This window comes from Triturus cristatus, chromosome 2_1 (genome assembly GCF_964204655.1).
Source record: "Triturus cristatus chromosome 2_1, aTriCri1.1, whole genome shotgun sequence".
NCBI classification, from domain to species: domain Eukaryota; kingdom Metazoa; phylum Chordata; class Amphibia; order Caudata; family Salamandridae; genus Triturus; species Triturus cristatus.
The window spans coordinates 1,091,002,616-1,091,017,563 of record NC_140581.1 but is presented as its reverse complement, the minus strand read 5'-3'; the positions used below and the strand labels follow the sequence as shown (position 1 = coordinate 1,091,017,563).

Here is a 14,948-nt window from a genome sequence, read left to right as displayed (position 1 = left end):
ATGTTGCTCACCAGAAACGTTTAGCTAAAGAAGTCGAAGAAATGATGACAATTGACATATATGATGATTATCCTAACAAACCGGATGTCTTCAGTAAATGCTGAAAGGGTCGTCTGTTGTAAATTGAAACAATGATGTGATTAAGCATTTACTGAAGACATTAATTCCCTTCCTTTAGATCATGTTTTCTCTGTTATGTTGACCGAAGTTCGGACTCCATTTTGTATTGTCATGCTCCCACGTGTTCCCCACGAGAAGAGTCCAACCTCTGTGTTAGTTGCTCTCATAATCTGCCTAGTAACAGTCTATAAATAGCTCCTTTGTCCATCTGGCGCATGCCCAGATTTGACCACATCTGTTATCAGTTAAGCCTTGCTTGACCATGTTTTCGCGGGCTCAAGGAGTGTGTTAGCTCCGCCCACATATTGATTCAGTATCGAAAATGACCATAAATGGTAATGTTCTCTGGCCTCATGTTGTATCCACCCACTTATGAGCCCCTCTATTGTGTATAAAAGGGGACCATGTACGCAAGTTCTTTGTGCTACTCTATGCAATACTGAAGAGTGTTGTGTGGATTGTAGGACCACCCTTAAGGGTTAATAAATGCTGTCTTTGTACTTTGCAGTTTCCGTGCCAACTTCCTTATAGATTCCATTACAGGAGAGCGAACCCTTGTGTCCTGCGGGCCTAGCTGGGGCCTGTATTCATCATTTATTCTCACTTTATTTTCCGCCAAATTTTTCACACTTCCAGCCTATTTGTTGGCAATAACTAATGATGAGAAAGTCAGCATGCACATGACAACCAATCTGCACAATGCAATGATGTTACTTATGTAAGGCACTGTCAAATTTTTAAGAAAGTTTATCCTTTAGATAGCTCAGTGTTTGCACCATTAATAGACTATTTCTTTATGCACCCTCTTTCCCCGCGCCCTCTTTCCCCGCGCCCTCTTTCCCCGCGCCCTCTTTCCCCGCGCCCTCTTTCCCCGCGCCCTCTTTCCACGCGCCCTCTTTCCTTTCCATGCGCTCTGTTGCATGCATGCTGTTGCATGCGCTCTATTGCACGCGCTCTGTTGCACACTCTCATGCACTATGATTATACATAATGTTTACCATACTACCTGTTGCACGCATTTTTGTGTACATCTTCACAACATGCACCAGAGCTAATGGTTACATCTCTACTGTCTTTATCCTTACTACTATCCTTTAAAATTGTACTGTACATACATTACTCTTACTCCTCTCGCTACTCCTTGACGTATGACACACTGCCTCTTCTTTACTCTCCTCTTTGTTTACCTAGCTTTTTTCAAACTTTAAACCTTTAAGTTGACAATAGCTGATGATGAGAAAGTGAGCATGCAGGTGAGAACCAATCTGCAAACTCCAATGGGGTTACTTACGTGAGGCTCTGTCAACTTTTTCTAAAAGTTTTTCAGTTTGCTGTCCCTGTTTTCAACTGTAATAGCACACACTGGCCACAATGCTTTTTACACCATGCATTCTCTATTACACATTCTGTACCACACACTCTTTAGCATACATTCTCATTCACAATTTCTTCCATCTACTCTTTACAGCACACACATTCTGTGACTTCACACATGTGGCATGACACGTGTTACTTTGCGCCTCTGCCTTAGCCCCTGTACCTTAGCGCATGCGCCAATATGTTGCATAATTCCGTGCTGCAGACTACCATGGGATGAATTATGTGAAGCACTGACAAGTTTTATTGCCTTTTTTTTTGTACCGTACTGTTTGTCTTTTTTAATGAAACTATTTAAATATTATACTCTAAGAGAAACACTCTACTACTCTTTTCTTCACATTCTGCTACACATTCTCGATGTACACTTTTTTAGCTACACATTGTCTACACTATGCTACATTTTACAACACTTTTTCTACCATACTCGACAGAAACCTTACACTACAAACCATCTCCATATTATTACATCTGTATTGCTCTTTGGGATACAATTTCTACTTGTGTTTTCCCTCTATTACATCTACCAACTTTATGAGCCATGCAAAAATTACTTAATTTCGTTACTATTGACAACTTACTGTATATTACTATGCTAAATCAACATTAATACTTGTTTTTATTCTTCCATAGATAACTGTGAGAAGTTGCGCATTCTTTTTCAAGGCATCAAGGGGAAAGTATCTTAATTTATTGTTGATACACCAGCCTATGGTGAAAACAAATCAGTTGGGATCATTAGAATATATATATATTTTTTTTGAAACATACTCATTGTTTTCAGCATGCATAACCTCTGTTAACGATAGCTATAGGCTGTTGAGAAAGTCTAGTGCTTACAAATCCGTAAACATCATTCACAGACTATTTAAGAAACACTGACCTTTGCTTAAAGCACAACATTCGTGGAAACACTACAAGCGTATAGAAACACACAACAAATGCATGCTTAGAAAACACTTCTATTCGTTTTAGAATCCTATGCATATAGCATAAATTTAATAAAGTATACATCTAACCTATCTCACAGAAATTAGTTTGCTGAACAGCATCTATTTATTACTTACTGTTATTAGCAGCACAAGGGAAGTTGCATGAACCTTGTATAGCTATACAAATAAATAGTAACTACTCAGAAAAGTTAGAAAGTGTATATAAATTTTAATATATGCTAGTTAGCATTATACTTGTATAGAAGCATACAGATATATAGTCCATACAAGAAACTTACAACACTAAAATACAGCATCCAAAGAACGCTACAATACAAACCTATAATAGGTAGTTTAATACCGGCAGTTTATTTGAACAATATTTTGGTGTCGCTATTAATATCATGGAAATACTGCAGGCAGCTTATCATCAAGGGCATAACAAATTTTCTCCTACTTCGCGGGGCAAACAATGTTTGCCAAACAGCACATTCGCAATCATACACAATAGCTACAAACCTGCTAATACATGGACTGTAGAAGATTTACATGCCATTATGGACTTAGGGGATGCTTTATATATAGATATGCATTCCATAAATCAAGAACAGCTTATGCATCCTGATGATTTACCAAATTATATCCAACACAATGACACTATCTATTCGCTTAAGCTTAAACAACCTTCTTATGGGGATATACTGAAACAGTTTGACCCATCTTCGCCAAATATGCAAACAGTATTGAGAGCTGCACTCAATTTGCATTGCGGTGTTTTACTTTGCATGGATATGTATGTTATAGCTATTATGCACAGTGAAAATTCATACTTTGTATTTGACTCGCATAGCCGCGACACCACAGGAATGCCTCACCCAAATGGGACATGTATTACCATACAAATATCATTTGAAGGGCTTATACAGTACATAACAAATCTGGCATATAGTCTAAAGCGACCCAATAGTAATTACTTACCATATGAATTAACTCCAATAGATATAATTCCAATTAAAAAAGATTCACTACATAAGGCAATGCTCATAGCAGAAAAAAATGCAAGTGCCATATTACACAAGCATATTTATGTGCATTCTACTAAAGCATGTACAGATTTATTCACACACACATTAAGAACTCGCATACAAAATGAAAGAGATTGCCTCCAAAGATCAAAGGCAGGTACTCTTCAGCCATCAGCATCATTAGCTAGTGATCAGCATATTCCCCCCTCACAAAATTGCATTGTGCCTATAACAACTGCACAACTGACGCTACCTACCTGCACTAGCATAGATACAACAGAATATGCAAGTAACTCACATAATACTCCGACATACGCAAATATACTTAGAAATACACTTAGACACAACACAAGAGTCACGAGTTGTGATACAAAAAACATACAGACACAAAACATCACAGGCTCAACAAGTGATTTGCATAATAACGCATATATACAAAGCTCCCATCCTACAAACAAACCTAACACTCAGGGTAACAAAATACTTAGCCCAAAAAATAACCCCAAGACTATATTGTCCAAAATGCATATTAACATCAAGAACAACATAGAACAAACTTTTTGGCCACAAACACAACAACATATAAATGTCATAAATAGTACAGACAAACAGCAAACACAAACAAATCTTACACTACCATCAAGGTGTACACAATCTATACAAAATAGTCTATTTGCTATTCTACATAACTACTGTAAACCCGCACATAGTTGGGATAGTCAAGACTTGCAATCTATTATGGGACTTGGAAATGCACTATATATTGAAATGCAGTCAATTAATAAAGAAAATTGTATGCAACCACAATATTTACCCAATTACATAGAGCACAATAGCGTTATATATGCAATTAAGCAAAAAAAGAGCATAACGTTGGAGGAAAAGCAAACAGAAATGCAAAATGCAAGGCTTTTGAGAACCCTTACTTCAATGCATTTGAACAGTGGTATATTGATTTGTTTTAATGCATACACTATTTCAATATTCAAAACGATTCATGCATACTTTGTATTTAATTCAAATAGCCAAAATGAGGAATTAATACCTCCTGCTAAGGGGACCTCTATTGCTTTACAAATCAAATCACCTGAGCAGGTTATTGATTACATCAGAACGTTGGCTCTCCAGAACAAAGTACCCCATTCGTTAAGTTTTACTTTATACTTCACTCCAGTTACAGTACGCAAAATTAGCAAATTGTCACTTGAGACAACACAAAGAAAACATAGAGAGAAAAAAGTTACACCTATAAGAGACATGTATATCCATACTACTAAGTTAACTCTACATGCCTCTATACATATCACACCTATAGAGTTACAACTAGAAAATACAATTACAGAAACACTCAACAGCGATAGGCAAATGCATACAGAGAATTCCACAACCACAAGTCATATTGAATCTATCATAGCTATTAACAATCCCAATCCAATAACAAACACATTTACACATAATGCTGGGATTCACAATGAACCAAATGCAATAGAAGTACAACCAAATAACTGTAACAGAAAAAGATTGCATGAACAAGAAACAGAAAATACACTTAATGCCACAAATATAACATCTTTGACAAATGCCACAATTAGTACTTTCCATGCACAAATTAAATATGGCCCAGAGTATGCTTGCACTATTTGCAATCAGTTATGGCATAAACAAAGTTTGCAAACAACGCACAAGTTAAAAAAAAGGGCTAAATTCATAGAATGTAACATTAGTCAATATCAAACAGAAGATATATGCCGGACATGTTACAACTATATTGCCAAGGACAAAATACCACCATGTTCTTTCTATAATGGGATGACATTTCCTGATATCCCACCTGAATTACACTTGCATAATTTAGAAGAGAGATTAGTATCGCCAAGAATACCTTTTTTACAAATCAGAACGCTGCCGCGAGGCTTCCAAAAATCTCTCTCAGGTGCAGTAGTTAACGTTCCTGCCGATGTTATGACAACTGTAACTGTTTTACCAAGACAAATTAATGATAACATGACGATTCCAATAAAATTAAAACGCAAATTAAGCTATAAATCCTATACCCATTTCGAAAATGTAAGGCCAAACAAAGTAAAGCGTGCAGCTCTATATTTAGCAACTACTAGCAGTATGTTCCAAGAATATGGAGTCACTGTTAATAAAGATTGGGAATATACACCAGAGAATATGCCACCTTGTAATGACACTTCTGATGCAAACAATACATCAGATTCATCAGACAACATTGCAGCTGGGAATTTAGATACTATGCTAACTAATGAAACTATAACTACAGAAAGCATTAACATTATTAACTTGGCACCTGCAGAATATAACACACCAAGGGGTCTATATGAAGACAAAGATTCTGAATATTTAGCTTTCCCCACTATTTTTTGTGGGAAGCGAAGGCCAACAAACAAAGAAAGGCATGTACCAAGACATTACAGTACAATATGTCAATGGGAATTAAGAAGTTATGATTTAAGAGTAGCAAAGTCCATGACAAATGTTTTCTTCAAATTGAAAAAGTTGCATATTAAGCAAATACAGAGCAAAATATACATCTCACTTAGAAAATATTTTACCAATGGTAACATTATTACAGCAAAAGACATCAAACAAAAATTAGATAGCATTTTCCAATTTAATGAGGGATATAAAATACTAAAAACAATACGTGGCTCACCACCATATTGGGAGCAATGCAAAAAAGACTTATTTGCTATGATAAGACAATTAGGGATACCAACATTTTTTTTAACTTTATCAGCAGCAGAAACTAAATGGTATCATTTAATCAACATACTATTACGCACTGAGAAAAAAAAAGAATGTACAGAAGAAGAATTAAAAAAAATGTCATGGGAGGAAAAATGCAAATTAATACAGAGAAATCCCATTACTTGTGCCCGACATTTTGACTTTCAAGTTAGAAAATTCTTTAATTGTATATTACTGCATAAAAGTAACCCAATTGGCAAGGTGATAGATTACTTTTATAGAGTAGAATTTCAACAAAGAGGATCACCACATATACATGCTATAATATGGATTGAAAGAGCTCCACAGTATGAAACTTCAGAAGTTACTACTGTTACAGCTTTTATAGATAAATATATAACCTGTGCAAAACAACAAGATACAAATATCGAGCCTTTATTGCCACTACAAAAGCATGGACATACCAAAAATTGTCGTATTAAACATAAAAGAACATGCAAATACCAGTACCCAAAATATCCAATGCCAGAAACTTTTATACTGGAACCATTACCACTAGACAAAACTGATCAAGAGCTCTTACAGAAAATCGAACTAATCCACCTAACTATGAACACGCAAGAGTTCTCACATTATTCCTTTGAACAGTTTTTAGATACAATGAAACTAGATCTAAGTCAATATGTTAGATGTATACGCTGCATTATAGAAAAAAATACAATTTTCCTAAAAAGAACACCAGCTGAATGCTTTATTAATAACTACAATACGACAATTTTACAAGCATGGCAAGCAAACATTGATATACAATACATCTTAGACGCATATGCATGTGCCGTATATATAGTATCATATATTAGTAAATCACAGCGTGGAATGAGCAAGTTGATTGCACAAGCAGCAAAAGAAGTTTATCACAATCCAAGCATAAAAGAGCAGCTTAAGCATATAGGTAACAAATTCCTAAACAGAAATAAGCGCGCAAGAAGCAGCCTATCTTATACTTCAAATTCCTTTACGCAAAAGTTCTAGATCGTATGTTTTCATTAATACAAGCCCTCCAGAAAAGCGTACCTACTTATTAAAAGACATTGAGACTATAAATTTGTTACCTGATACATCCAATCAAATACAATATGATAATGTAATAGTAAAGTACAGCAAACGTCCTACAGATTTGGAAACGTGTACATTAGCTGACTATGCATCTATGTATCATGGAAATCATAAAAATAGAAAGCAGAAAAATGCAACAGACTATGATAATTTCCTCACCGAAAACAACTTTTATAGCTCGGATGAGGAAGAACTTGAAATTAATATACCAAATAAAACTGCAGAAACAGATTATACAAAGCGGCAAAAACAAAAAATAATTCGGTATTGCAGGTTTAATAAAAAAAATGACCCTGAAAATTATTACAGAGAATTGCTAATGCTTTATTATCCCTGGAGAGTAGAAAATCAAATTATTGGTAATAAGGAAACATATTATGAAAAATACCTAGAACTTCAAAATATAGTTGACGCTAATCATACTAAGTATAATAGGCATAATACCCCTTTAACACCTAATGCCAATGGAGACTGTACATTGGACGCATTACTTATACCTCCAATGGATATAGAAACTGACGAAAACATTTGTCCTGAAGTTCAAACAAATGAACCACTATTATATGACTTATCATTTGATTTAGGCATTAGAAGTACAAGTAATGATGAACTTTTAACCAATAATATAATGCCAGATGACCAATATCACAGTTTGATGCAAAATCTTACAGATGAGCAACTTAACTTTATATACCATCACTTGCATTGGATAAAAACCAAAGAAACACCTTGCTATACGTTTTGCACAGGTGGTGCAGGAGTAGGGAAAAGCTTCCTTATAACAGCCCTTTACCAAACATTACTACGCTATTACAATACCAAAGCAGGGGAAAATCCTGATAACATTTATGTATTGCTTACAGCTCCAACAGGCAAAGCAGCACATAACATCCATGGTAAAACGCTACATAGTACATTCAAAATACCAGTTTCGCAATCGCTATCTCATAAACCACTCACTCATGAGAACAGGAGTGCACTTCAAAATGAATTATTGCATCTTAAATTGCTAATAATTGATGAAATATCAATGGTAGGGGCAAATCTTTTCAATTTTATACATAACAGGTTACAAGAAATTAAAATGTCCAAACTCCCTTTTGGTGGGATATCCATATTAGCTATTGGAGATTTTTATCAGTTAAAACCAGTATTTGACACATACATATTTGAAAATTCTAGGCATTCATACAGACCAGTAAGTACAAATTTATGGCAAACACACTTTAAGTTGTTTGAATTAACAAAAATTATGAGACAGCTAAACGACTTACCATTTGCTCAATTACTAAATAGATTAAGAGAAGGAAAACAAACTAATGACGATATTATACAAATACAAACACGCGAGCAAGACCCACCCCAAAACATTACCAAAACCATCCCTTATATAATGGCAACAAACAAAGAGGTTAATAATATTAATAATGAAGTTTTGTTACAACATATAACAAAATACCCTGTATACACATCAACCGCAATAGATACAGTTGCATCTGACCTAAGCGAAATTGTAAAAAAAAAAATACTAATGCAATTACCTGCAGATGCAACTAAGACCATGGGCCTGCCATTTATATTGCATATTGCATTAAAATTACGATACGATCTAACATGCAATATCAATGTTAACGATGGCTTAACAAATGGTGCAACAGGTATAGTTGAATTAGTAGAAACTATCAATAGCATTCCAAATGTGATATGGATTCTTTTTGATAAAGAAAATGTTGGCAAATTAACAAGACAGGAAAATAGGCACATATATCACAGTAACATTTCCCCTCATTGGACACCAATTCATGTTATCTCTAGACATTTTCAATTTACACAAAAATTTATAACAATAATACGCAAGCAATTCCCATTACGCCAATCATCTGCACGTACTATACATAGAACACAAGGAGAAACTATTGAACCACTTTACATCCATTTTAACAATAGTAAAATACATCATTTGCATTATGTTGCTTTAAGCAGAGCAAAATCATTAGAAAACATATATATTAAAAACTTTCAGCAGGACAAAATAGTTGTCCACCCAAAGGTTCATGAAGAAATGGCCCGCTTAAGGACACATATGCTATTAGAAATATCAGTACCACAATTATGTAATTATCTGCTAAACTTTAATGTTATTGTACACAACATACGTTCACTACAAAAAAATCACAAAGCTATACAAGCCGACACAAATATCATGAAGGCAGATATTATATGTCTCAATGAAATAAACACAACTAGGGAAGGGAACAGTCATTCATTATATATTGACCACTATCATCTGATGCTATTTGATAAATTCCATAATCAAAATACCAAGCATGGGATTGCTATTTATTACAAGAAAAATATTTGCCTTTTGCCAATTTATCAAACACAGCACGAAATTGACATTTTACATTTTACTTTATTTATAAAGAATTGTGATTACTTATTTGTGATAATATACAAACCACCACATGTACAACTACAAAAACTTTTTCAAGTGTTAACTAGCGTATTGAGCTTTTACCCAAACTACAAATATATAATAATGGGCGACTTCAACATAGATTTAGCACAAGTATCACATAATGCAACACTACTTTTAGAATACATGCAAAACCAATTTCAATGTCACCAAAAAATACAAAACTACACAACAGACTACAATTCAACCTTAGACCATATATATGTTAATGAAGAGATAACTCACTTTGGTATACTAGAGTCCTACTATAGCGATCACAAAGCATTATGGGTAGCTATTTAATAAGCTGAAATTATCAATTGGTATGTTATTTTGCTTTAGGAATTTCCTTTCTTTACATGCTAGATTCAGAAGGTCTACTTACATTATTTGTCTCGTTGCAGATGATTTCTATACAAGAAATTAAGGAAACCAAACACGAGGAAAGCAAACCGTATCAAAAAGCAATACGAGCAAACATAGTCAAATGCTCTGCAAAAACACACTACAAAAACGCTAAGCAAGAAAATAAGATTTTATTCCACATTGCTCTTGCTGATGAAAGTGGGTCCATTAAAGGAACTTGCTACAATGATGATTTTTTCAAGCTAACAAAAGAAGGGAATGGAATTATAATTCGGAATTTTATAAACAAGAACAATGTCATCATCTTAACGAAACAAACAAAGATTTCGAGAATGCCACCATTAACGCTCCCGGAAACAATAACCCAAGAAGCAGTATATTTGCTACAGCCGCCTGCACCCCCAGTTTCTCCAATAAAAACTATAAGAAAAGCTAATTTACGGACATTGATGAGCATATTAGGGACAATATCAGAGGTACGTATCATAAAAAAATTAAGGTGCTTAACTATTGCATGTAGTAGTCTGTAAACTTACATACTATCAGCAACACTATCTGCCACACACACTTTGTAATCACACTCTTCAAACCACTATACCATACATTCAAAACCCATTTAGTAACTGCAACTCTTTAAAACACACACTATTAGCAGCACACTTTACTATAAACTATATACAACACTCACTCCAACACACATACTATCTACAAACATTTCAAGTAATAGCTGTTGCTTACTCCTTTTACCCACACCACAAGGTTACATATAGTTAAAAACGGACACTCTCTATCTCATTCATTGCTACTTAAACTTTGCCAATACTCTGTAGTACAATCTACTACAAGCATACAACAATTTTTTATAGAGAAATAACATCTAAAGGCTATATTTAGGACTAATCGATGTAGAAACTCAAATAGAATACACAACATTGCTGCTAATAGCACTATACTTACTGCACAACACATACAATATCCTAGCAACTCTACTCGCTCATTTTACAATCTAAATTATATTTAACTAATATAATTTACGAAAAAAAACATTAACATCTGTAAAAATACACATCGGACACTAAATGCACTGTAAAGTGTTGATTACATGGAACAGTCCCACAAGTTTCAAACATGTAAAGTATTTTTACTATTTATTTCAAACACTTGTAAAAATGATAGCTATACAAAATATCATCATCTACTCTTTTATGTGCACTCTCCTACAAATTATATCATATATATACTTCCATACAAAAGTCTCTAACGCACACTCTCTAACATACACACTGTAGCACACACTATTACACAACTAATACACCACACCAATCAACAAACTTTTCACTCGCATGTTCTCTCCAATAAACAAAGATACAGCACAAGTGTATACTATCTATGCAAGAACAAATAACAATGATTGTTTATCAAATTTAACAGGAGGAAGAAACCAAAACTGTATTCATTGGAGGACAAGAAACAAAACTAAAATCAATAACAGTAAACGATGCAACAGACTCAGTGAAAATAACACTGTGGAGGGACGCAGCGGACTTTCCCATCGAACTTGGGAGCTACATAAAAATAACCCATCTGACAGTGCATGAATTTAACAACGAAAAAATATTAAATTCTACTCGGAATACACAATTGCAAGTAAGTACAAAGTAAAAAGACAATGCGAAAAACAAAAAATGTATTCTTTGCAAAGAAATTACTTACACATCTAGAACAGAAGACTCATTAAATTCACCATTTTTATATCACACGTAGTAACATCAGTTGCTCTTTTTTCAGCATACAATTTGGAATTCTACACATAAATCTCATACACATAGATGAAACACCAAAATACTATATCGCCTTTAAATACATGCATATACATTCATACAAAACACTCTCGAAATATCACAAACAACTTTTCTGTTTACCTTTCCTACAGCTCAACACCTAACGACAAACTTCAAAACATGTAGGTCAATACATTGCAAATCATACTACACCTTTCATTATAATAATTTTGCACACATTTTAAAATGCTAGTCCATAACCATGCCATATTAACTATTTTTGTCCATATCTACACCTTACCTACAAACACATGGAAACATAAAATATCTTACTTTATATATAGCACTAACTTACTGTTAGAATAGCACCAGAATCATACATTACTACATCTCAAGCAAAGCAACATCCAACTCTCTATCTATGTCTATATTTACCTTTTTGGAATACATACTAATCAAAAACTGCCTTAAATGCACTTTTCCATTTTACATTACCTATTACTTAACTTGGAGTTTATTTGCACTCTCTCACTACTTTCCTGTGCATATTCGAATTCTATTGCAAATTTTTCACAAAATGTGCCATATAAACATACATTTCTATAAATATCTGACACCTTTACATCATCTTGCATTACATTTAGAAACACTCTGCATCAAAAAAAATACAACACCGCCTTCATAAATTCCATAGGTAAGAACACATAAGTACGCACTTTGGGTCTTTGCCTTCAACTACATTTTTCACATTCTCTGAACCGCGCAGAACAAATGCAATTCACAGAAAAATCTTGAAGAAATTCCTTCAGCATCTATAGAAATTTTTTATTTCTCTGAAAAGCACGTTAAAATATAGAAAAAAAAATAGACAGTAAAAAATGGGTTTTATAACTGATGTTTTTTTCTATTTGCAGAAAATTGAGCCACCCTAAGAACAACTGCAGATAACTATATATGGACTCGAAAATACAACTCAGGAAAAAAGCACCATTACCATACAAATTCAAGATAATGAACATTTAAAATCGGTACAAATAAGCAATACGCTTTTAATGGACCACCTACAAATTCCAGCAGATATTGAGGACTTTTCAGAGGCTCTTATGCCACACCTACCGAAAACACTAAATATAATATTTCAAAATGAACACATTGTCGAAATTCTCGACGAAGATTAAATTATGCAATATGCAAAAAGATAACTACTTTTGTAACTTTGAATAAAATGGATACATACAAAATAAATATTTTAGTTAATAAAAATCTTAAATCACATTTGACTTACTGTTTATTTTTTCTACGAAATAATGTTTGATATGTACTTGCATGTATTTATATGCGCCATTCGGATAAATAATTACACAATGACTTATGTATACATTTTGCAAGAATTGGGTACTAGTATTACTAAAAAAAATATATATATAATTTCTAAATATTACTTAATGCACTTGGATAAGGATAATTACTCCTCCATTTAGAATATAGAACGTCCTATTCAAACCTTTCTCTTTCTCTTCACAACTATTACTCATGTAATAGTACACTATCTAAACAGTAGGTCACCCAACAATACTACTATTGTTAAAGTTACAGCTATTCGAATTGCTAATGACATTATGGTTTGCTTATCTTTAGAAAACAGTACAAAAAAAACATTAGTATTTACTGTATCAATAGCTAACTCAATATATGTGTAGCTAACTCTGTCTGTAAGTACAAAGGCAATAAATGTTGCATTTAAGACTTATTAAGGTATTAACATTGGAAATAACAATACCTTTTGTTTAAACAACAAAAACTTACCCAAAAACAATGTCATAAACAATGCCAATAGCTCTAACTTTACTAATGCCGAGACCATTGCATTTTAAATGCTTGTTTCCTTTTATGATTTCTACAATGGGACACAACAAGGGAAGGGCAATCCCCCTCCAGGGAGGAGAATATGCTTAACTGAAGCTTGATGTGATGTAATCTCATTGTCAGTTTCCTTTCATTTTTTTTGTTGTGCTCCGACCCACTTGTAACAAAGACTCTGAGCCTTTGTAATTTCTATCAGTGATATGCACATAATCTCTGTAAACAACGGTGTACAATGATCCTACAATGTCAAAAACCTAATAAAATGGTTTAACAAACAAAAGTACTTCAAAACTTGGACATAAAGTGACATTTTTACATTAATGTTTTTATGAATGTAAATATTGTATATTTCCTAATGGAATGCATCATTTAGAAGTTTTTTTTAATGTATTTGATAGAGAAGTTCCCCAAAAAACATTATTGACTTAGTGATAGTGAATTTATACATCCTGTATATCCAATTACCTTTCAATATTTTAGTCCCAGATATTTTGTCCACAATATTCTGATGTCAGAATGTTTCTATGTTTGATATTGAGTAGTACAATCCATCAAACACAACTATGTTTCTGGAAGATAGGTGTTTTATTTCGCTTAAAAAAACTTTCCAAGCTTTGTATCCATCTTATCCCTTGTTCATAAGGTCTTCACCAGGCAAAACACTTGAGATAGGTGTCAGTCCAGTACCACCCTTCAATTCTTAAAATAAAACACAAAACAGTTCTTAGTGAAATGATTGGAAGGCAAGTATTGCACATTCTGTAGTGGGTCTGGGTTTGTATCAATCCTTTATTAAGTGGACAGTTAAATCGCTGTGATCAGAATCTGGGAACAACTCAAATATGGTGACTTCTGTACAAAGGGGATATTAAGTGCTTCAAATGGCTTATGAAGTGCTTCAAACAGACCAAGGCTAATCAGTATGTTTTGGGCCATGAACTCTACAGAGACTCAACATAAAAACGTATTTGTCAAATTGAAAAATAAAAAAAACTGAAGGAATAATGTGGCTCTCATTTACAGGGTTTTTGCATAGGGAAGAATGGCAAGTGCTGCCCTACACCAAAGTGAAAGAGCAGGAGTGCACCGTATTTATGCAATATAGTGCATTCCTGTCCATTCTCCCTGCACTGGCAAAATTTTGCAGCCTGGGGTCAACGTAGGCACCATTGCACCATGGTGCAAGGGCCCTTCC

At 34.0% G+C, this 14,948-nt stretch overlaps 1 protein-coding gene across 1 annotated transcript; it reads left to right on the top strand.

The window, feature by feature from the left end:
* The first annotated feature begins 9,629 nt into the window (after window positions 1–9,629).
* On the top strand, window positions 9,630–12,877 carry LOC146866401 (uncharacterized). The gene is made up of 3 exons (XM_085640854.1): window positions 9,630–10,582; window positions 11,538–11,753; window positions 12,802–12,877. Exons 1-3 carry the CDS (start codon window positions 10,100–10,102, stop codon window positions 12,817–12,819), a joined length of 717 nt encoding a protein of 238 aa, XP_085496980.1. The 5' UTR covers window positions 9,630–10,099; the 3' UTR covers window positions 12,820–12,877.
* Window positions 12,878–14,948: the final 2,071 nt, after the last annotated feature.

What these genes read in the sequence shown, in the direction of transcription:
- LOC146866401 (XM_085640854.1), top strand. Translation starts at nt 10,100, where the DNA reads ATGCTAGATTCAGAAGGTCTACTTACATTATTTGTCTCGTTGCAGATG. An exon ending in TATTAGGGACAATATCAGAG is followed by an intron (nt 10,583 to 11,537) that starts GTACGTATCATA and finishes CAAATTTAACAG; the next exon opens with GAGGAAGAAACCAAAACTGT.